The following is a 24,372-nucleotide window of genomic DNA, read 5'->3' on the forward strand; positions in this document are numbered from 1 at the left end:
TGACGGAGATGATTTGATCCCTGACTTCAGCGGTAACGCTTCTATGGGTCAATGCAGCTGTGTCAACAGCAGCTCTTTATCATCACTCTCATTCTCAGCAGGTCGGTATTTTTCTTGCTGGAGCATATGAAGCATGTGCATCCTGTGTTTGGGTCTGATCTCCTCTGGACCCACAGGTTTGACCTCCCACCGTCTCTGGGGTAAAGGACAAGGTGCTGCAGCAGATCTGGAGCACAATGGAAACTGCGTGAAAACTGTTTTATCCCGTTCTTTGTGTTTCACTGAAGTGATTTTATCCCCAGGCCACGTTAGCGTTGAAGTGCAGTATGTTGTGTGCGCTTAACGAGGTGTGATCATTCTTAGGATGCCTGATATGTGCTCTACTGACTCCAGGCTGTCGGGTGGTAAATAAAGTGTAATACAAGCATCTGCGAAGGTTTCCTGTGTGGGAGTAGAAGTAGATTTGCTCGTTTTCACACGGAGATCTACGTCCCAGTCTGCTAAAAGGAAAACATTCAAGTTTTACAAGTCTAACAAGGACCCAGAAACATCCACAGAGGGGCTGTGGCCGTGCCGCAGTGCTGTGCTGCCCCCTAGCGGCCGCCGTGGTAAAGACAGCTCATAGAGCAACAGATGAGCCCAGGAATTAATGAATAAAACCGAAAGCTAATGAGTATCCGAGTAAACTGTCTTAGTGAAAAAAGTTCCGGTATCAGTCGGTTAATTTTCTACATATACAAGCATTAATAGTGAACCGACAGAGCTCTTTTTCAGTAACCATCAGAATGCGTGTGGGTTTGGCCTGTATTTATCAGTCACGCTGTCACAGCTGTGTCTCTGCACTTTACTACGGTCCTGCATAGAAACTTTAAAGTCAATATCCGGTTGATGCCTCCGGCGCAAGAATGCCTCGGCAGAGCAGGACAAACCTGCTCTCAGGCCCAGTCTGTGTGGAGTCACCGATGAAGGTATTCAGGTCCTGGATTTGAATATGTAACAGCAAACAGCAGTAATTCCTGCATTACAGTTCAGGTAGTAATATGTCATTCTACCTTACACTGGTGTTGAAATTAATAACTTCCAGTTTAATATTTCATCTGATTCATGATACAATAACAGACTATCAGAATAATATGAGATTAGTTTGCGTCAGATTATTTTTCCACACATTATGTAATATTATTACATGTCATAAGGAGAAACCAATGGGGTCATGATCTGTTACACAGCAGAGATCAGACAGACTACTTCATAGTTATCATTTTCTGCCTGTGGTTTTCAGAGGCTGTTGTCTGTAAACCACTGTTTTTTTTCATACTGAGCTCTTTCCACTGGAAATGTTCTAATAATATCTCTGTTTTAGTCCTTCCTTCCAGAAACCGTGTTTCCAGCAGCTCATGTGAAACCGGTCCAGGCTCCTTCTGTGAGTCGCAGACTCCTGCAGTGAAAATGGGTAGAATCATATGAGCACAGTGAGCAAAAAGCATGGGTGTGTCTCCGTGTGGGTGAAAGTACTGATGCATTAACTCTGTACCTGATGGGGTGGAGTTGATCATCAGCCTGTGATTACTCATTAGTCCAACGTGATCCCTGGTGATCTCTAAAGCTGAACCTGACATACTGGTTGCAGTTTCATGACAAAGGCCTGTAACTTAACTCAGTGGTGACTGGTTCATTAACTAATGTGTTTGGGCTTTAATGGCGGAGCATCACCGGTTCATGGACGTCCGGTGGACTGAGGTCTGACAGGCCGAGTAAAACAACACCACGTGCTTTGATGTGTGGCTACTCATTAACCACGCAGCTCTGTCGAAACCCCCCGACGTGCGTTCGTTCCGCACGCGCCAACTCTCCTCCGCGAGCAGAGCGAGCGAAGCCCCTTGGAACGAGGAATGTGACCCGGCCGTCGGAGCAGGACGAGTGAGTGTAAACGCGTGACGCACGCGCTCATTGTGTAGCAGCAGAGGCGGCAATGACAACAACACGCCGATGTTTGTTGTGCTGTTGTCCGTGTGTACCGCGATCCACCCGCCGCCAGTATCAATGATTTACTGGTTGACACAGGGTGAACTGGGTAAAATGCGACACAAAAAAATAGAATTTAATGAGAGGAATTATGTTTAGTTTGTGTGTTTTATGTGCAAATTAAATACTTAAAGGACAGTAGTTAAATTTAATTTGTTCTTGTTATTTCTGATCAGACTTTTGGCCAAATCGCAAAATCAACAGAGCTTGATTTGTATCTGTTGATACCGCGTTACCTTTGTCATTAAGGGCAGACCGTGTGTGTAGCGAATGTCCTCCGCTGCGGCAGATAAGAAGGGCTCCACCTGTTTCAGGACCCGCCCTGCCAAAGTCCTGCTCCCAGGGCGCGAGGCGCGGGCCGGGCCGGGGCGGCGGCGAAATGTGGCCCGACAGGTCCGGTGGGAACGCGCTGTCAGTCAGCGGCGTCTGCGCGGAGTCTGAGCCCATCACACAGTGACCGGCCGTGTTTGTGTTGCCGACTGCAGAGCCGGGACGTCTCACCGACGCAGAGGACGAACCCCGCCAGAACCAGAACCAGCACCAGCACCAGCACTAGGCTCGCCGGACTGGGATTCCCCTCCTCTCCGGCTGGGGCTCCGGGGCCGGTGGTCGCTGCGAGAGCCTGAGCCCGACTCAGGAAGGCGAGCGAGAGGAAAGGTGGGAGGAGGGAGGAGGGAGGCGAGGGGGACAGGGCGAGGAGCGAGGAGTGGACCGGAGAGGAGACATGCTCCGCTACGGGTCGGGACGCGCCGCTTCCACCTCCACCACCACCACAGAGGACTCTCCAGAGGCGTTGAGTGAGGTAAGACGTTCCAGCCGGACGCTGCCGTCTCCTCTGGCTTCTGCTGGGCGTTTTCTCCTCCCAGTGCCGTTCCTGCTGTGGTTTCTGAACTCCTAGAACTTGTTTAAGGATGCGTTCGCGCACTAATGCAGCAGGTAACGGGAGCCGGCTGCAGGAGGCCGGGGTGTCATGTTGGTTTTATGACGTTTACGCGCACTCTGCTGTTAAAAGCTGCTGCAGTGGCTTCGAAGCAAACGCAGTTTTGTGCGATTGCGATATAAAAGTGTGTTTGCCCGGTGGAGCCATGCAAAGTGGAGGAGCTGTAGCTGCAGCAGCTTCAGCCCATTTACATGACGTTTGTTCGCAGGCTGTTGTCCCCGTCTATAAATAAACACGCGGCCTTGGACCGTTGCAGTCTGTGGAAGTCATCAACCAGCCTTCGGCCGCGTCTTTGTCTTTTCTCACAGCAGCGTATTATAAAAAAAACGCCTTCATGTGCAGAACGTCAGCTGTTTTGTTTGTGGTTCCAGAGGAGGATCAGACGACTCAGGTTGACTCTGCATGCGGGCGACAGTGGAAAGAAGGAGCCCAGGACTGCAAGCGCAGACAAAGTAAGTCAGAGTGGAAGCAGCGCGTCGCGCCTCACGTTGAACTGAACACACTCCTCCGCTTCGTCTGAAAAGCACCGAAAATACAACATCAACACACAAAGAGTGACTCCACTGAGATTTGTGTGTGTTTCCTATCTGTTGCGTCATGACGGAAGGGTGTGTGTGTGTGTGTGTGTGTGTGTGTGTGTGTGTGTGTTAATTCTCATGCAGCTGTTTTCAATTCCGTTCACTCTCTCTCCTACACAATAGAAAATATTCCGGCTCCTCTGAACAGAACTTTCATGTGATCCAGTTTCTGATCCTACACAAACATATGGGCCACGGGACAGACTGGCTTCGTTGGCTCCGTCTCCGCTAACGCAGCAAACCGGACTGATGAATGATGACTTTGTGCGCACGTTGCCGCGTGTGAGGCAGGACTGTGGGAAGGCTGCAGGCCGCGCGGTGTTTGCTCTGCACCGGCGCCGGTCCACGGGCCGGTGCCAGATTGGTGCGAGTGTGAGAACTGGGTGTGACGTCGGGCCTTTAGGATTCTCGTGCGTGAACCTTGGCCGATCGGCCTGTGGACGGGTTCCCTTTGGGCGGGTGCCACCGCGAACACAGAACAGTCTGATCCGAAGCCGAGGCCGGCACCGGCGTCGGTGCACTGTTTGTTTGGTGGATACGGTAAAACCAGTAATACAAACAGTGTGACGGTACAAAATGGCTGCTGCCGCTGGTCTTTGTTCTTCAGCCACGACGAGAGTGAAAATAATTAGGACATGAGAGGAAAAGGAGATCGTTGCTCTCTTTCACTTCATCCGCTGTTTGTGTGATCTGAGCTCTGTGCACTCAGGTGATGCTGTAAATCCTCTGTTGGTGTTCGCTTCACGTAATCCCGCAGTGTTCAAACATTACGTAACTTTGGTTTACTTACGTTGTTTTTACTCAGTCTGGTGGTTTTGCGATCAGAAAAGAAAATGAACTGGCACAGTTAATGAAGGGGAAGTAATAAGGCTCCTGAGATATTCAGTTATAGAGGGTGTGTCACGCAACCTGACACAGCTCACACACATCAGAGCAGAGTAATGCATCTGCTCCATGGCACATATCAGGTTTACAGCTATGTGAAGTTGTCCTCATCCTCACAATGGCTGAAAGTCAAAGTGAGCCAGACTCAGACTCATGAGCTGCGTGATGGGGCTTTGTTCACTCAGCTGAGGCCTCGTCACCGTCGTTCATCTTCAATGACTGACTGATTGATGTGATCGGGTCACTATGAAACACCATGAAACCACGGGCAGCACGGACATCTCGTTGTTATTCCCTTTTTGCTGGAATGCCCATCCTCCCATCCGCAGCGCGGCCTCTGTAGATTGAGTGGTGCAGAAATGTGAGTCTGTGCTCTGTCCACGATACGACACTGGGGTCTTTGTTCCCAGTGCTCCTCGCTCTTATCTCTGCAAGACGCCCAGAGTGACGCCCACGCTCTGGATCATAGGCAGCGGCGGCTTTGTGTTGGATGGAAGGAGACTTTTACTTCAGTCAACAAACATGAGCTGATGGAAAAAAAGGTTTCATAATAAATTTAATGCTGATAATAAATCAGCATCAAATTTGTAATAATGTTGACCACATCCTTAAAAACCTCAAGATACAATTACTGTCAATATTGTTGCAGTGACTGAAGGGAAGTCATCAAACGTCTTGGTCACACATTGTAATAAATATAAATATATAGAAATGATCCAAGACGTAATATGAAATTGAAAATAAACTACTGAAACTGACGTAAGACAGACACAGAGCGAGAGTCTCTCAGCTCATATTCTTGGTATTTTCTGCATGTGACCGAAAACAAAGACAATAAAGTCATTGTGTCCCTGAAACAGAAACTTTAACAAAGACGTTGTCACGAAGGTGGAATGTTTACACAAAATAACTTCATGGTTTCCGTTCCTCGAATGAAGGAGACAAGTAACAGGGACCATGACTGCTTTCGTTCCTCTGCAGGAGAACGACGTGAACGGGCCGTGGAGGAAGAAGAACGGGCTGATCCACAGAGAGAGGCCGGCCGGCAGGGAGTCTCCTCCACAGGTAGACGCGACGCCGGCCCACGAGGCTCAGACTCACCCAATAACACAAGGCTCAGACTCACCCTATAACACGAGGCTCAGACTCACCCTATAACACAAGGCTCAGACTCACCCTATAACACGAGGCTCAGACTCACCCTATAACACGAGGCTCAGACTCACCCTATAACACGAGGCTCAGACTCACCCAATAACACGAGGCTCAGACTCACCCTATAACACGAGGCTCAGACTCACCCTATAACACGAGGCTCAGACTCACCCAATAACACAAGGCTCAGACTCACCCTATAACACGAGGCTCAGACTCACCCAATAACACGAGGCTCAGACTCACCCTATAACACGAGGCTCAGACTCACCCTATAACACAAGGCTCAGACTCACCCTATAACACGAGGCTCAGACTCACCCTATAACACGAGGCTCAGACTCACCCTATAACACGAGGCTCAGACTCACCCAATAACACGAGGCTCAGACTCACCCTATAACACGAGGCTCAGACTCACCCTATAACACAAGGCTCAGACTCACCCTATAACACGAGGCTCAGACTCACCCTATAACACGAGGCTCAGACTCTCCCTATAACACGAGGCTCAGACTCACCCAATAACACAAGGCTCAGACTCACCCTATAACACAAGGCTCAGACTCACCCTATAGACCGAACCCCAACGCTGCCTCAGCACCGCTTCCCTCTGAAAAGCATCATGAATAATGAACCCGGGGCAGCAGGCGACTGGAGCAGGTCCAGCGTCTCAGGTTCAGTTTGAAGGAGCCAGACACATCTTCACTGGCTGAGTTTTTTTAAATGGCATACACCTGATTTCATTTCATTGTTATCGTTTAAAAAAAAAACTTTTGAAAACTGAATGAGTCTAATTGTTTAGAAAAAAGATTATAAACATCAAGTGATTATTAAAAACAAGCCTTAAGTGCAGCTTTATAATTAATTCATTCTAATTAATTCTCATTTCCACACAAAGAGCTGGCTTCTGGCAGCACATCTAAAATATTTATGGGTGTTACATCTGACAGATCAGTTCTGAGCTCCACCTCTGCACAGCGGTAGAAAAGTCCTTTGTTTTTGTCTAAACACCGCACCTGCGCCCGCCGCCTCCACTTTCATCTGTCAGAGGCACAAACGGCGGCCGCTCCAGTCCTGGGTTGCAGAAACACGACACCTTCGCTACACCCTGCACTCTTTTTTTCCCAGCCGATCCCTCCAGCCTCGTGTTTCCAGGGCTCAGGCAACGGCGGCGGCGTAAATTCCTCAGCAAACACAGCGCACGCACGCAGACATGTGCATCTGAACCTGCACAAACACATGTGCCGTGCGCTCCGTGTGTACACAGCGCCGCGCAAACACAGCGACTCTTAGTCAGCCTCAGCGGAGGGAGGCCGGAGAAACCTGACCGCTGCCATCCTGTCTCCCTCAGCACTCCAGGGACGCGGCCAATGGGGCGCCAGAGACCTCGCTGCAGCATCATGGACCCAAGGTGTACGGCGTGGTGCAGAGGACGGGCTCGGACACGCAGCAGGAGGTGGTGATGGCGCGGGAGTGGACCTTCAGCCACCTTCAGGATGAGATGAAGTACATCAGGGAGGTGAGTGCGGACGGGACCGGCTGGGAGGTCACGGGCTTCAGCGCGGCATGTGTTGACTGTCTGCACGTTCACAGGTTAGAGATTCTCTGGAGAAGGTGAGGGAGAGAATGTACGGCCAGTTCGGAGGAATGCAGCAGTCAATGCAGAAGCTTTCTGAGGAAATCCGGGTAAGTAGACATGCATCATCATGCGTGGCCCCAGAGACGAACCCCTCCAACCTACTGTGCACTAACGGAGCTCACTGTTTGTCTGTGTAGACGGCCAATGTGCATCGAAGGAGTCTGGAGTCGGAGGTGAGGATCCGCACGGCAGCCATGGACAGCTTCGACCAGATGAACAGCTCCCTGATATCTGCTAACATCAGCCTGCAGGTAAGATGTCGGCCGCCTGGAGCCGTTCTGTGTGACGGACGGTCTGATGAGTCAAACCGTTCTCCACAGAAATCCCTCCTGGAGAACTGTCAGAACCGAGTGGACGCCAGAGAGGACTTGAAGAGCTTGCGGAGCAGTTATGAAAAAACACAAGATCAACTCCGAGCCGTGGAGCGAGAGCTGGCCACCGCCAAGACGGAGAACCAGACGCTGAGGCTGCAGGTGGGGCTATGAGCACGCAGAGCAATCACAATCCAGAGCAATCACAATCCAGAGGAATCACAATCCAGAATAATCACAATCCAGAGCAATCACAATTAATCAAAATCACAATCCAGAGCAATCACAATCCAGAGCAATCACAATCCAGAGCAATCACCAAAATCACATTCCAGAGCAATCACAATCCAGAGCAATCACAATCCAGAGCAATCACCAAAATCACAATCCAGAGCAATCACAATCCAGAACAATCACAATCCAGAGCAATCACAATCCAGAACAATCACAATTCATCATAATCACAATCCAGAGCAATCACAATTAATCATAATCACAATCCAGAGCAATCACAATCCAGAACAATCACAATCCAGAGCAATCACAATTAATCAAAATCACAATTCAGTGCAATCACAATTAATCAAAATCAAAATCCAGAGCAATCACAATCCAGAACAATAACAATTCATCATAATCACAATCCAGAAAAATATATATATAATTTAGAACAGTCACAATCCAGAACAATCACAATCACAATCAAGAACAATCTTAATCCAGAGCAATCTCAATCCAGAGAAATCACAGTCTAGTCCGTATGTTGATCTGTGCCATACGTTTGCTGATCCGTAGTTTGTTCTAACCCAGTAACTACATGTAGCTCCAGTGTCACAGTGGGCCAGTAACAGATCCTCCCACCGCAGGACACTCACACATCTGCTCTAATCTGCCATCAGCTGAGCCCAGTCTTGCTTTGTGCCCAGGTGGAGTCCTCACAGGAGGCGACCGCTCTGGCGCTGCAGGGGCTGTCGGCGAAGCTGCAGAGGGAGTACGAGGAAAAGCTGCAGGAGGAGCAGCGGAAGCACAGAGAGGAGATCGAGCAGCTGCAGGTCTGCATTCTTTACTCTTTACATCACACACGGTTTCAGGGCTGATAGAAACCAAAGTGTAGCTACTGGAGCGTGACAGCAGGAAGGGAGATGCTGATGAGTGATGGACGGTTGACACAGGCCCAACTCGATGACTACATCGGGCGACTGGAGGAAGCAGAGAGGAACCTCAGGACCGCAGAGGCCAAGATCGCTGAGCGGGACCAGAGGATCGCCGAGGTGGAGCGTCTGCTGGACTGCATGGGAACGGTTAGCGGCCAGAACGTCCTGCTCCTCTTCTGCGTCCAGCGCTGGCGTTCAGCAACAATCCCAGGTTTTTTCACGCTCGATGCCTTTGACGTTTCCACAGGAGAAGAGTCAACTCCTGAAGAAGCTGCAGGAATGTGAAGAGCGCCTGCGCTCCATGGCCAAGACGGACACCGTTGACTCAGCTGTTGCCAAAAGGTGCAAGTCAGAACCGTGAGCCTGGTTACAGCTTCTCTTCAAGCGACTTCATCAGCGGCCGCTTCTTGTGTTTAGGTCCAAAGAGCTGCAGACGGAAGCTGGGGACCTCCGGGAGAGGATCAAACACCTCAACGACATGGTGTTCTGCCAGCAGAGGAAGGTCAAAGGAATGATCGAGGAGGTGAGTTTCTGCCGCATGACGCCATATTCACTTGCACATGTGGCTGTGGAGCTTTACCTGCAGGGAAGTCATCATTGCACAGGGCGTGGGGCCAAATATCATCAGTGTCCGAGTCGCTCAGAACGTTCTTGTTCCCTGTGAAAGGTCGAGTCGCTGCGAGCTCAGGTCGCCCAGAAGGACATGTTCATCTCAGAGCTTCTGGACAGGATCGCGATCGTGGAGTGTGAGGTGGGTCGGACTGTGGGTGCGCGTGCTTCAGCTGGGGTGCGGTGTCGCCTGCCTGGGTGCACTTTCACAGACACCTGTGCGCTTTCCGGGCGCCACATGTAAAGTGGCCGCGGTCCTTTGCATGAGTCTGGCCTGACTGTGCTCTTTCCTTCTTCCCCTTCTCTAGAATAATGAGTTAGAAGACAAGCTGAAGTATTTTGTGTCCAAACAGAGTAAATCGCAGGAGCGCTCGGAGACGCGGGAAGTGGGAGTAGGCTGTGATCTGCTCCCCAGGTAAGACGCAGCTTCAGCTTGTGTTCTCTGATGACTGTGGAGCTGCTGTCTCACTGACGTGTGACTGTGCGTCTGCAGACACCAGGAACAGAGGCTCTGTGCGCCTCCTGTTCAGACTGAGCCCACTCACCTCCATCCCGCACAGCACCCACCCCCCGCTCAGACTCCATCCCCTGCTCCACCCCCATCCGCCCCGCCGCCCCCCTCCCCCACGCATCCTCCACCCACCACCCAGGCGTCCGCGCCTCCATCTCCCACTCAGCATCATCCATCCCTTTACCTGACCACGAGCCTCCAGCCCAGAACATTCACGCCTAGCCACCCTCCGCCCAGCAGGTTGGAGTCCAGCTTGCTGAGGTACAGCCCGGTGCAGTACAGCCGCTTCCTGCAGTCCAGCCCCCCGGGGTCGCTGCCCTTCCCCCGCCCGTCGGCTCCGGCCCAGTCGGGGGCGGATGAGGTGGATTCAGAAAGAAATGCGGACGCACACCCAAGTCCGAAAGAGTCGACTTCACCCTCAGCCTCTTCTCAGTCAAGACCAAGAATTCAGGTCAATACACCGTTCATGAAACTAATGGAAATGACGGCCAAGATTAACATAGAATAATATGCAATAGATCGGCATCTGAGCACAGTGCAGCACACGCCGCCATCGTTTCTGATGGTAGGAGCTAATACCTGGATACCGTAGCTTAGCGACAGTGGGACTGATGATTACGTCCATCACTTTATACCAGTTATGGGAGGAATTAGCAGGAAATGCCAACAAATACTTCCCCATCAACTAACAAATAGATGTTTTTACCTGTTATTTATCCTAATAGAGCTCATAGACCACACATTACTGAGCATTAAGGATTCCGTGGATGAACAGGGTCGTTCCTCTGCTCCAGTCTCATATAAGCTAAGGCACGAGTCCTGCTGTTATTTTAGCAAATCTGACCTGTACGTCATAACTGCAGCATAGTGAATGTTCCAGGTCTCGCTGCACAGTTTTTGCCCCTGAAGTAAAATATTTTTTTAGCTATATTTTGCGTACTACTGTACATTCTTTTTTTTAGCGACATGCGACAGATTCATTTTCAAACTCAGTCTCTTTGTGTCACACATGGTTAAGTGTGATTCCGGATAATGATGCCTCATGTTTGCACACAGTTCCTCGCTCTAGGGTGTAAATAATCTGATGTTTTGTTGTATATTGTAAATAATGCACTGAAGGATTCTATTTTGTTTACAGCGACTGTAGCCTCCTCTTCCTATGAGCATTCAGGCCCGTATGAAGGTTCATGAGGTTGATGTGTATTTCCCATCACATTTTTATATATTGGCCCTATGCAAATGAAACAAATGCTATTTTGTTAAGTATAGTTATAATATTTATTATCATGTTTTGAGCCTACTATCTGACACGGGTGGTGGGAAAGAATGACTTGGCAACAGGGTGAAGTAAATTTCTAACCTGACGATGAACCAGTTGAACCAGAGATGAAGCGCCTGCCATTGCTGAGCCACAGACGGGAGCATTGTCCAGCTATCGTATTCACTGCCACAGCTTCATTTGAAATAATTGACGTGCCTTTTCCATATCGATGCATATCAAACTATGATTCATGAAGAAAGCCCAGCGTATGTTTGCATAATAAAGAATATACCATAATGATTGTGTCAGCGGATGCTCACTGTGATATGTACCTCATAAACTTAAAGCTGAAGCTGTTCTACAACCGCGTCATCGCTGTTGACATTGATCCAACTGTTCAAATGTTTGTATGCATGCAACGATTGGCCTCCATACAAATAAAACTACACAAATATGCAAAACATCACAGGGCACATGTTGAGGAAGTTCCTTGTACAAGCAGAGCACTTAGAATAGGAGAAAACTGAAAATACAAGAAAGCACTAAACGTAACAAATATCCACCGGAACGTCACCTGGTTTTGGTGTAAAATCAGAGGAAAAGCTGAACAGCTGCAGTCGGCAGTCAAACAAAAAGTGAACTCAGCGGAAAAAGGACACAGCAGTGACCCCGTGGTTGAACTCGGGTCATTGTCTTCAGAGTTGAGTGAGATGTGGGTTGGCACAAGTGTTGGGAAACATCCGCACAGGAAATGCAGCTGTGGAAAATATGACACTGTGAAGCCGTCTCACTGGCTTCAGTGAATACGAAGAAGAAGGAGATCACTTACATGAGTAAATGGTACAATTTGCAATAACAGGCTTGATATTGGTTGACTGTTGGTTGAAAGGCAGCAGGGAACACAGGCTTATGGAGATGGAAACGTGTCCCTTGCATCATTAAAATACCTCCTTATACTTAACTGGAAGGTACAAATCTGCTAAGAGGCTTGATTAGAATAATATTAAAAAATAATGCTATAGGTTTAGGTTAAAATGTTTTTGGAAAGTTGGTTACATGCATAATTCACGTGTTTCTAGTGTATACAGACACTAGACGTGCATTTTTTAGGCAAAATAATAAGTTTAATACGTTTAGAAGTAATAAGAAGTAGTAAGAGTAACAAGTGAATAGTTAACAGTAAAACTCCCTGATCATCTCCGTGGTGCCCTGATGATTTACCAACAGTTCATATTAAGATACAGTAACTTTAAAATGTCTGTAATATTGAAAAATGTGTTGTGTTAAGACCATTTAAGTGCCGACTTGGCTTTATTACATTTCACCAGCAGAGGGCAGCATGCCATCCTCGCTGTGACGTCATGAACATGTAGTGCGCTGTGCTGGCGCGTGGGGCCGTTGGAGGTCCGCGCTGCGAGTATCATTTCCGCCGCAGAAGAAGAATCTTCAAGCTGTCTTCTGTGTTGAGGAGGTGAAGTCGCTCCCTTGATGTTTCAACGCTTTTTTTTACACGCAAAGCAGTCATTATTTGTTCGGGTGATGTTATAATTACAGTTTTAGAGTTTTCAAAGTCACCCCATGACCGCGTTAGCTGTCGTTCAGCAGCCGAAGTAAGCTAGTAGTGATGTCCTTCTCGTGGACTGATCGCCAGGGGCAGGTGGAAGACCTGGCGAAACAGAGCAAAGAGCAGCTCCAGGAGCTCCTGCTCCGGCAGGAAAAGATCCTTTCTAACAGGTAAACACATTCATACAGTAGCAAGGGAGTGAGCTTTGGTCCCTGAGCGTTACCTGCCTGTGTTGTGTTTCTCCATGCTCTACAGTATTACAATGTTATGAATAAATATAATACGCTTATATCGGCAGACACTGTATATCAGGGGTCACCAACCTTTTTGAAACTGAGAGCTACTTCACGGTTACTGAATCATACGAAGGGCTACCAGTTTGATACGCTCTTCTGAAATAACAAATTTGCTCAGTTTGCCTTTAGTTATACATTATTTATAATGATTAGTAATACTCACCTATGTAAAGACACTGATCATGTTAATGATTTCTAACAATGATTATCAAAAATGACAACAAGGTGGGAAACAGATATCAATATTCAACACTTTATCTCTATTAATCACAGTATTTGTTACATTTTCAGATGATCACTTACATCACTACATTTTAGCAAAAAATATCCCATTTGCACAAGCCACTGACATGCCCTGTTAACAAATCATGAACTATGTTGCAACATGTTTCAAAAAGTTAACAATTATGTAATGTTAAACAAAATCAACTTACATATTTTTAAATATGTAATACATTTTTTATTTCACATTTTGAACTAATGGCCAAGTCTGTGTTATGTTTAACAAAATTATAACTTTTAAATGTCATGAACACACTTTTAAATTGAACACAATCTTCAATATTTTAATTCAACTTTGCCATGGCACTACCATGTTGTCACTGACTACATCTGGTAATCCGTCCTTGGTTAGTGGGAAGACTGGCATTGCATGCTGTTCACCAGTGTGTTGTAATCTGGTGTGTAACTTGACACTGCAACTGTGAGTGAGTCTCTCAGATGTGCATCAGTGAGGCGTGTTCTGTGTTTGTTTTTGATGAAGTTCATGTCAGAAAATGCTGATTCACAGAGATAGGTTGAGCCAAACAGGGCTGGCAACCTTCATGGCTGCTGTGCATACTCCACTGTACTTCTCATGTGTCAACAAGGCGCCAAAGTTTGGTGCAGCCTGGTAGGCTTTGAGATGGAGATCATTTTGCAATGTTATAATTCAATCTCCACCTGTCCAGCATCCAAGTTGAACGTTGCACTTAACTGCTCAGCAAAGCATGTGGTGTCCCCATTCATGAAAGGGTTGGAAATGAAGAACACACATGGTTCAAGCTGTGAAGGTCACAAAACCTATTCTCAAACTCTTGCCCAAGTCTGTTTATTACTTCAATGTACTTTTCTGCCACTTTTTCAAATGTCTCAGAGCAGAAGCATTGTCTTTCAGCACCTGACTGCACAGAGGGAAAGTGCAGAACTTTTTTTCTCTGTAAATCTGCAGAGAATGCATTCATTTTGGCTTTAAAATGCATTTAAAGCACTTATCATATCGACAACAGTCTTACCTTTGCCTTGCAGCTGGCAGTTCAGGAGGTTTAGTTTCCCAGTAATGTCCACCAAAAATGCAAGGTCAAGTGTCCACTCTGTGTCCTCTAGCAGTGAGACATCTTCGCCTTTGGACTGCATGAACTCTTTGATTTCACGCAAAAGAGACAAAAAACGATGCAAAACTCGTCCTCTGCTGAGCCATCTGATTTCTGTGTGTAGCAGTAGGTCCCCATATTCTGCTGACATCTCCTCTAATAGTACCTTGAAAATCCTGTGCTGCTTTGCTTTGGAGCGGATTTTGTTTATGATTTTCACACGGGAGTCATCACGTGCCCAAAGCCGATCACTTTCGCACACAACGCCTGCTGGTGAATGATGCAATGGTAATGCAGAAATTTGGGGAAGTCTGGGTCACGTTTACAGTGAAGCGATGAAACCTGTCTGTCGACCGACCCATAGCAGGAGCCCCGTCTGTTGTCACCGCTACCAGCTTTTCCAATGGCACCTTTTCTGCCAACGAAAACTCCTTCACCGTGTTATAAATGTCAACTCCTCTCGTAGTTGTCTTTAAGGGCAGTAGTGTCAGGAGTTCTTCTTTTGGGAGAAATCATTAAACACCATCCGGATAAAAACCAATAACTGCGCTGTACTGCTGCTGTCCACGGACTCATCGCACTGGAGGCTAAACCACTTGCACTTCGCCAGATCCTGCTCCAACTGATCGACCAAGTTACTGGACATAGCTGATACTCGTCTTGCCATCGTAGATGCCCCCAGTTGGACGTCGGAAAGAGTGGAGATTAGGTCGCTTCCATTTTTCTCGTCTTTAAATACAGTGTTAGCAATTAATAACATCGCTTCTTTGACAACTTCTCCATCTGTAAATGCCTTTTTTTTCTTGATCAGAAAATGTGTAGCTCTAAACGAGGCTTCGGTTGCTTTTTGTGAGTTTTTGGCCGGCCTCGTAAAAAAAGACTGTTGCTTACCCAGAGCGGTCTTTAGCTCACGGGCTTTTTCTGCCCGTAGGGCGCTTGCAGGTGGATATTTATCATGGTAGCTTTTGTGACACGTATTGAAATGTCTCTCCACATTGTGCCGTTTTGCTGTCGCCACGGTCGTCCCGCAAATCAGACACACGCAGGTTTCTTTTACAGTCGTAAAAAAGAACTCCTCTTCCCATTCACTGTGAAAGAGATACGTTTTCTTTCTTTTTTCTGCCATGTTTTTGGGGTACGAAAGTGCATACAGCGCCCGCTAGCTTACTCTCCACATCCCACAAGCTCTACTTTACTGCCCATAGGTAAATATTGTGCGCGTTAACCTTAAAGTATTTTTAAGATAGTATTTTTTAAATCTATATACATACAAGTGTGATTAAAAAAATAATAGCAACAGAACAAAATTAATTTTTAGACGCAGCTCTCTATGAGATGTGCTATTTTTGGAACAGGCCCGCGGGCGACTCATGTGGTCCTTGCGGGCGACCGGGTGCCCGCGGGCACCGTGTTGGTGACACCTGCTGTATATTATTAGTGGGAGAGCTGAACAGCTCTCACACTATTGATATCTTCGGTCTTTATTATTAGTGGGAGAGCTGAACAGCTCTCACACTATTGAGATCTTCGCTCTTTATTATTATTATTATTCTTATTATTTCGCCCCGTTTTTCGGTCGCTATCTACTTCTCAACGCTTCATCGCAGAATCATCGTTCAACGTTCTAAACGTGCGTCATCGTTAGACGATGCAGGCTATTACTTTTCACGTTTTCAGCTTTTCAACTTTTAACGTTATTCAACGTTTTCGTCGTTTTTTATAATGGTCGTCTATGGGAATCATCGTTCAACTTTCTGTCAACTTCCCTCTTTTCATGAGCGTCTATCATCGTCATACTTTGGCGTAGAAACGTCATTTCAACGTCAAAAGCGTCTATCATCTTTCAACGTTCTCCGTGTAAATCAGCGTCCTCGTATCTTTTATAGTTTTCAACTTGTGAGCGTTTAAATATCGTGTGGTTTTTGTTAAATTTTCAGCTTTTCCATTAGTGTGTGTTGGGTCAGTTAGAGTGCGTGATGTCACAGCTACAGTGAGAAGGTGCGCTTTTTTAAGACAGAACTTCTGTCTCTAACTCGTCACTACAGCCACAATTTTTACTCTATCAACGTAATTACTTCACTAAATCGTAGTCATACTTGTCTTCTTTCTAATGATGTGTCTGGATATACCCTCAGACCTATACTTTAGTCGCTATCAACCTCAAAGCGCAGAGAGATCCGAAATTCTCCATGACTCTAATGATAATTTTGGCAGACGTCTGGGGAGAAAAACAGAGGAGACATATTTGAAATTGCCACTGTGGCTACAAGCTTTTGTCCTCAAATAAAATTCACACCATTTGCTCATTGAAGCCTTGGGACTCGTAAAATGAAATAATTTTTGTGATAACTATCATGGTTTAGCTGGAACAAGCCTGTTTATACAGGGTGAAACTCTGCTTTTTACAGAGCAGAGTGAGCCTGATTTTCCCGCCTTTCGTCTCCATGGCGACGGCGCAGCTGCAGATTTCACTGACAGGTCAAACTGCTGATGCTCAGTGTAGACAGCAGTTCCATGCTTTACTGATTACTCAACTACACTATTGGATTGTGTAGTAATTAAGCACACACTTCCTCTAAATCCTTTCAAAATAAAAGCACCAAGCCAAATAATTAGCTTTAATAGCAATATTTCCTTTTAGATGGGTAATTATGACTATTTAAAGATAGATTAACAGTTTAGTAATTACCCACACGTGCTTCCTCTACATCCTTTCAAAATAAAAGCACCAATGCCAATTATTAGCTTTAACTGCACTGTTTTTGCCTTTGAATGGGTAATTAAAGACTAATTGACAGTTTACGCTATTACCCCCACACATTTCCTCTAAATCCTTTCAAAATAAAAGCACCAATTACAATTTATTACCTTTAATGGCAAGATTGATTAAAAAAATTGTGGTTCTGAATACTTACCAATCGTTAATGGGACTACTTTAGAGTTCAGTAAATAGCCACTCAAACTTATTAGGGTGCTTTTATTCTGAAAGGGCTAAATCTAAATCTTTGCTTTAATAGGGCTATTCTTGCTATTGAATGATAAATTATGACTATCTAATGACTATTTTATAGTTTAGTAATCGCCCACACACAACCTCTAAATCCTTTCAAATAAAAGCACCAATGTAATTTATTACCTTAAATGGCAAGATTTTTGTTTCTGACTGGTAAATTTCTACTAGTTATTAAAATATTACACAGGTAATTATTTACAAATACTTTCTTCAAATCAAAAAGATAGTCAGCTTATTTATGATTGTCAACAATGCACATTGGTCAACCTTTTAATCTTTGACATCTTTTAACCGTGGTCAACTTTTGAATCATTGTCATCTCTTTAATATTGTCATAGTATGACCTTGGTCATCTTTTTAATCATCATCTTTTTAATCGCCATCTTTTGTCATCGTTTTAATCTTTGTCAACGTTTTCTCGTTTTCATCGTTTTGCCGTAGTCAACTTTTTGACGTCAGCAGCTTAATCAGCGTTTGTCATCGTTGCGGCAGCAGATCAGCTCTCCCACGTAATTTCTCGAGAAATTACTTTTTCTAGTTCTTCTTATTATTTCACCCGTTTTTCGGTCGCTTTCATCGTCTCAACGCTTCATCGTAGAATCGTCGTTCAACTTTCTAAACGTGTGTCGTCTTGAGGAGATGGGCTATTACTTTTCACGTTTTCAGCTTTTCAACTTTTAACGTTATTCAACTTTTTCCGTCGTTTTTTTATAATGGTCGTCTATGGGAATCATCGTTCAACTTTGTGTCAACTTTCCTCTTTTCATCAGCGTCTATCATTGTCATACTTTGGCGTAGAAACGTCATTTCAACTTCAGAAGCGTCTATCATCTTTCAACTTTATCAGTGTAAATCAGCGTCTTCGTATCTTCTATACTTTTCGACTTGTGAGCGTTTAAATATCGTGTGGCTTTTGTTAAATTTTCAGCTTTTCCATTAGTGTGTATTGGCTCTGCTAGAGTGCGTGATGTCACAGCTACAGTGAGAAGGTGCGCTTTTTTAAGACAGAACTTCTGTCTTAACTTGTCACTACAGCCACAATTTTTACTCTATCAACGTAATTACTTCACTAAATCGTAGTCATACTTGTCTTCTTTCTAATGATGTGTCTGGATATACCCTCAGACCTATACTTTAGTCGCTATCAACCTCAAAGCGCAGAGACATCCTGAAATTCTCCCATTGACTCTAATGATAATTTTTCGCAGACGTCTGGGGAGAAAAACAGAGGAGACATATTTTGAAATTGCCACTGTGGCTACAAGCTTTTGTCCTTAAACATAAAATTCACACCATTTGCTCATTGAAGCCTTGGGACTCGTAAAATGAAATAATTTTTGTGATAACTATTATGCTTTAGCTGGAACGAGCCTGTTTATACAGGGTGAAACTCTGCTTTTACAGAGCAGAGTGAGCCTGATTTTCCCGCCTTTCGTCTCCATGGCGACGGCGCAGCTGCAGATTTGACTGACAGGTCAACTGCTGATGCTCAGTGTACAGAGCAGTTCCATGCTTGTTACTGATTAGTCAACTACACTATTGGATTGTGTAGTAATTAAGCACGCACTTCCTCTAAATCCTTTCAAAATAAAAGCACCAAGCCAAATAATTAGCTTTAAAAGCAGTATTTCTGCTTTTAGTAGGGTAATTATGACTATTTAAAGATAGATTAACAGTTTAGTAATTACCCACACATGCTTCCTCTACATCCTTTCAAAATAAAAGCACCAATGCCAATTATTAGCTTTAACTGCACTGTTTTTGCCTTTGAATGGGTAATTATGATTATTTAAAGACTAATTGACAGTTACGCTATTACCCCCACACATTTCCTCTAAATCCTTTCAAAATAAAAGCACCAATTACAATTTATTACCTTTAATGGCAAGATTGATTAGAACATTTCTGGTTCTGAATACTTACCAATTAATGAGACTATTTTAGAGTTCAGTAAATAACCACTCACACTTATTAGGGTGCTTTTATTCTGAAAGGGCTTAATCTAAATCTTTTGCTTTAATAGGGCTATTCTTGCTATTGAATGATAAATTATGACTATAATGACTATTTTATAGTTTAGTAATCTCACACACAACCTCTAAATCCTTTCAAAATAAAAGCACCAATGTAATTATTACCTTAATGGCAAGATTTTGTTTCTGACTGGTAAATTTCTACTAGTTATTAAACTATTACAAGTTAGGTAATTATTAAAACTTTCTTCAAATCAAAAAGATAGTCAGCTCTATTTATGGTTGGCAACAATGCACCTTGGTCAACTTTTTAATCTTTGACATCTTTTAACCTTGGTCAACTTTTGAATCATTGTCATCTCTTTAATATTGTCATAGTATGACCTTGGTCATCTTTTTAATCATCATCTTTTTAATCGCCATCTTTTGTCATCGTTTTAATCTTTGTCAACGTTTTCTCGTTTTCATCGTTTTGCCGTAGTCAACTTTTGTACGTAGTCAACTTTTTGACGTCAGCAGCTTAATCAGCGTTTGTCATCGTTGCGGCAGAAGATCAGCTCTCCCACGTAATTTCTCGAGAAATTACTTTTTCTAGTTACACAGTGAAGTGGTGCGAACAGACGTATTGTTCTTATCAGAGAGTTACAGGCAACTACCAGCAAAACGTTAACATAATATTAAGGTGTTATAACCATAATTGTATAATAGTTTAGGAGTTTGAAAAGACTTCATCACTATAATATTGTTCATAATAATGTCCTGTAGCATCCACAGTCCTAGTGAGTTTGTCATTTACTGACCATCTTTGCATGTAGTGAATATTTGTTTTGAACGTAGGTCACACTGATGGGTTTGTGTTGTTTGCAGGAGGTTAATCCAGACTCTTCCTGATAAAGGGAAAAAGCTAAAAGAATTTGCAGACAAGTTGCGTCTCGCCATTGAAGACCACGATGAAGAGGAGAGGAGGCAGAGCTTGGTGTGTGCTGCTGCTACAGAGTTACAGTCGAAGTACCAGCAGGCATTCATTAGGCAGCAGCGTGCTGTCCTTAACACACCAGCGTCTGCAAGCGATGCAGTGCAGGAGAAGAGGACCTCACCTGTCTCAACACACGTGCAGGAAAGCGCCGCTTCAGATGAGCAACATGACCAGTTGGTCTCCAGAGCAACTGCTGGCGAAACCATGGAAATGGCTGCTGCTGCTCTGAACTCTGGTCACACAAAGGAGAGTGACCTAGTGGAGGCCTTGGAAAGGGTCAGGCTGTCTGAAACTAGTTCTGGTTACAGCAGCGCATCCAAAGACTTTCTCAGACAGGCACCACCAAGCAAGCCTCACTATTTAAGTGTATTGGAAAAGACGGAGAAAACGTCAGCCCCTAAGAAGGAGAAGTTTAAACCAAATCAGTAAGGCATTTTTTGTTTAACTAACTAAATACATTTGTAGAGTAGTTTTAATGTGACTGTGCAGTCACAATGTTTTGTCAACGATTTGTAATCTTCCCTTTTGTTATTCCAGGCCGGCACATCGAGGTGATGCCTCACCATCAGGCTCTTTATCACCAACACAGTCTTCTGAAGGCTCGTTGCCACTGTCTGCACAGGCCAGGAGGGAGTGGGACAGAAAACATCTGGATGACATCACAGCAGCCAGACTCCCTCTGCTCCACCACAGTCCAGCCCAGCTTCTGTCTTTGGAAGAGTCGTTCATGCTCCTGCACGAGCACACGAAGAAGCAGCAGGTTAGTAGCCCCACAAACTTTTCAGTGTTTGAATGAGATGTGCTAAATTAAAAACAGCCGTTGGATTGTTGTATTGGACTGACGACCACATCATCATAACAAAAAAAATGATCCAATACAAATTCTTACCTCATTGTCTTAAGAATTATATTAGTAATTATTATTAATTTATATATGTTTAGTATAATTTATAACACATTTGTTTAACTTAGTTATTTATTTCAAATACTTTACAAAACTAAAATAGTTAATAGAAATTAAAGTTTTATTTCAGTTTACAATAACACAAATCAAAATGTGCAATTCATTCAATAAATAATGTATTATATAAATTAAGATAATGTATAAATGGAGGAATTAGTTATTTCCAGTGAACGTATTCTTTTTCTAAATGGTAGGAGAGTTTAATGAACAATAAATGAATTGTGTATTGTAACAGTGACCCACTTGCACTCTAGGCTGAACTAATTTTGATAGAACAGAACTGGTTGGGCAAAAAAATTTAAAACGTGTGTTTTAGAAGCTATATGAAAAAAATGTAGTCAGACCACATCAAATACATCAGCTGTCAGTCATTTGTTGCTTGAATCTGAATTTATTTTTTAGCAGACTTGACAAAAAACATCTTTTCTCCCAAAACAGTTTTTAACTTCTTACTATTCCATTGGTCACAGAGGGCCTCAAAATAGTTCTCGGGTGTTATAAATTATATAAGTTTATATAATCATTATATATTCACAGAAAAGCTCCTGAAATAAGTTTATTTTGAAAATATGATTGTCTTAGTACTACGTTAAAGCTGCATTTCACTTTAATTTGTTCCCTAATATTTATAATTTAATATTTGTTGGATCTCAAATATTTATAAAACAAATGTAAAGCCAGATTTAAATGCTTGGTCATGTTTAAACCAGAACACCTGACTTCTGTCTAAATGTATTATTACTTAAACAATTTATTGCACAGGCACTTCGAATGAACCTGCGCATGCGTCCCTTGCCCAACTCTTGAGGGCAGCATTGAGACAGTTTAGGCAGCGGACGCTTCACGTTCACATTAATGACTTTGGAGCCAAGCATCAAGCAGTGTGCTGCTGTCAACTTACAGAGTCCTGTTAAGCTTATGCCAGAACACCTGACTTCTGTCTAAATGTAAGCTGTGGCTGTGCGGCTTTATAATAATGTGCTTGTTGACTGTTTACCAGCCTATTCATGTCAAGTTTTTCTCTATGTTGTGTTTAATTTCAGGAGTTGCAGGCCAAGCTGGCAGCCCAGAAACTGTCTGAGAGTTTGAAGATCTCTATGGGGAGTTGCACTCCTGATGGTGGCCCCATGGCTGCCTACAGAGAAGTTCACGACGAAGGAGCCCAGCTCTCCTCAGACGAGGGCTGATCCTTGAAGGCCAGAGCTGGGGGAACCAACGTGACCTTGGCCCTGAGGGAAACAGGCTTTGGACCTCGCAATCAGGACCCATCAAACAGGATTTTCACTCCAAGGACAAGAATTCTTAAGAGAGTAAAGGGTCTTTGCATGGTGTGAAGGCATAGCTGCTGTCCCAGACCCAGCTCAGGAAATTGAGTGACAGGTTGAGAAACTAGCCCACTTAGTTGCCATTCAGTTCATATTGGGCTCCGTTGTTTCAGTGTGCTGCAGGAATAATACCTGCTGTTGAGTAGCCTTAAGTGCTACATGTGAGGCATGCACAGCATTAGGAGAGAAATGTTTCTGATCAGGGCACTGAAACTGATGATGTCATCTCTCTTTCAGAGCCTGAGAGTTTCTTATGTTGATGTTCCGTTCTACAGTTATATGCATTGAAATCGTATCAGCAGCTGGAGCAGACTGTTTTGGCACTTCGATGACTGTTTACATCTTTTTATGAGTCTACAAATTGTATGTTAATTGTAACAGAACTAAATAAATATTCTAAGCTTCCAAAAGATGATTTGTAACGGTGCCTTATTCATTATGTATAGATCAACTTCCTGTGGGATATATTCTTTAGTCTTAAGGTGTTTTTTCAATGGGAATTAAGTCAAATGACATAATCTAGACATGATTTTAAACGTATACATTTATGAAAGGTCTAATTTATAGCAACCTAAAGTCAGCTGCAGGCACTGACGTTCAAAAATCTTGTGAAACGTTATCAAACACACTTGATAAGATTATTGCTGGGGCAGGGAATTATTGAGGCTCGATGGCTGAAACATCTGGACTGCATTTGGATCATGTTGCTGGGATTGGCTGGTGATGATGGGATGGCAGCAGGCTAACGCAACATGGCAAATGCAATTTCTCAACTTACTAATATGCACTAGATAAGAAGTGCCAGCCACATTCAGCGTTTCTCCAAACTGCCTTTCCCATCATCTCTCTTCCAACTCTCGCAGAGCAGTGCAGACCATTTTAATTTAAACAGCCTGATTCAGGGATTTTAATGAGGAAGGAATAAGGCACTGAGGCACATTTTGGGGGGAAATGAGTGTGGGTTCATGTAGGTCACAGTCTGCTGGTAGATGCCCCCTGATAACCTTTTAGTAATTGTTGAGGTATTGGTGGGTGGGTGGGGGGGTCGTGATTGCTGCGTATTTAGACACAGTATCTGATGGGCTCCAGAGTGGCCCCATGGTGACGTCCAATAACAAATATATGAGCACGCTCCACAGAGGATCCTCATTGTGCTGGGATTAATTACACCCTACCTTGCTTACATAAATTCAGAGACTGTTACCAATTATGGGGCACATTTTTTGCTGTAGCTTTTCTCTGTGGTATCTGGCGTCAAACCTTCCTCCTTCCTGAATGTATGTTGATATTGTTGAGGTGGAACCAAACACACACACTGGCCATTGATAATGGGGTTGTTTATACTCGGGCCTGAATACCCGAGGCTTTGTCTCAGCTTAATAAGCTTCTCGTGAAGTAGTCTGCAAGTGATTTGCTCCAAGTCTTGAGTCCGAAATCACACGTCTCGTGGGAGTAGAAATAATTTGCTGTTTGGGAGTGGAAACTGGAATGTGATTTCAAAACTGCCTCTTCAAAGACCAGCCAGCTCGGCTTTAAATTAGACATACAGTGTGATATATAGACTGGCATTAAACACGAGTTAGGCCCTCAGCAGAATGGCTGCGTTCTATCTGCCAGGTTACAGAGTCTGAGCTCATGCTTTTTCCATTCGCCGATGTTTTTGTCATTTTTCGGGGCACGTGAGTAAATGAAATAATGGAGATAAGGTTACAGCCTATCGCCTCATCCCAATCAGAGCCAGCTCTGGTGCCTCTGGGCTGGATCTGAGGGGAGCGAGGCTGCAGACGCTAGCGTCGCTCCTTTAACCCTGAGAGAGCGAGTCCCAGTTGTGACTCAGA

The 24,372-nt window shown here is 44.6% G+C and overlaps 2 protein-coding genes and 1 long non-coding RNA gene across 6 annotated transcripts; 2 read left to right on the plus strand and 1 right to left on the minus strand.

Annotated features, from left to right (window-relative positions):
• Positions 1-1,064: 1,064 nt before the first annotated feature.
• LOC121202125 (uncharacterized) lies at positions 1,065-1,675 on the minus strand. Its single transcript, XR_005897465.1, has 2 exons — positions 1,535-1,675; positions 1,065-1,438 (listed from the first exon to the last, which is right to left on the minus strand). It is a non-coding gene; the product is annotated as an uncharacterized LOC121202125 (long non-coding RNA).
• Positions 1,676-1,782: 107 nt separating this feature from the next.
• On the plus strand, positions 1,783-11,368 carry myzap (myocardial zonula adherens protein). 4 transcript variants are annotated; one of them, XM_029144816.3, is made up of 15 exons: positions 1,783-1,920; positions 2,511-2,827; positions 3,337-3,417; positions 5,410-5,493; positions 6,938-7,105; positions 7,180-7,272; positions 7,363-7,476; positions 7,546-7,698; positions 8,463-8,588; positions 8,709-8,837; positions 8,938-9,032; positions 9,108-9,213; positions 9,358-9,441; positions 9,608-9,714; positions 9,793-11,368. In XM_029144816.3, exons 2-15 carry the CDS (start codon positions 2,750-2,752, stop codon positions 10,316-10,318), a joined length of 1,944 nt encoding a protein of 647 aa, XP_029000649.1. In that variant the 5' UTR covers positions 1,783-1,920; positions 2,511-2,749; the 3' UTR covers positions 10,319-11,368. The 4 variants fall into 4 exon arrangements, with proteins under 4 accessions (XP_029000649.1, XP_029000650.1, XP_029000652.1 ...); XM_029144817.3 differs by lacking the exon at positions 1,783-1,920 and having other exon boundaries at positions 2,452-2,827; positions 9,653-9,714; XM_029144819.3 differs by lacking the exon at positions 1,783-1,920 and having other exon boundaries at positions 2,458-2,827; positions 9,653-9,714; positions 10,051-11,368.
• A 1,091-nt stretch (positions 11,369-12,459) lies between these two features.
• Positions 12,460-22,946, plus strand: polr2m (RNA polymerase II subunit M). The gene is made up of 4 exons (XM_029144820.3): positions 12,460-12,805; positions 20,137-20,670; positions 20,783-21,005; positions 22,253-22,946. The coding sequence occupies exons 1-4, from the start codon at positions 12,696-12,698 to the stop codon at positions 22,394-22,396; spliced, it is 1,011 nt and encodes a 336-aa protein (XP_029000653.1). The 5' UTR covers positions 12,460-12,695; the 3' UTR covers positions 22,397-22,946.
• The last annotated feature ends 1,426 nt before the right edge of the window (positions 22,947-24,372 follow it).

This window comes from Betta splendens, chromosome 3 (genome assembly GCF_900634795.4).
Source record: "Betta splendens chromosome 3, fBetSpl5.4, whole genome shotgun sequence".
NCBI classification, from domain to species: Eukaryota; Metazoa; Chordata; class Actinopteri; order Anabantiformes; family Osphronemidae; genus Betta; species Betta splendens.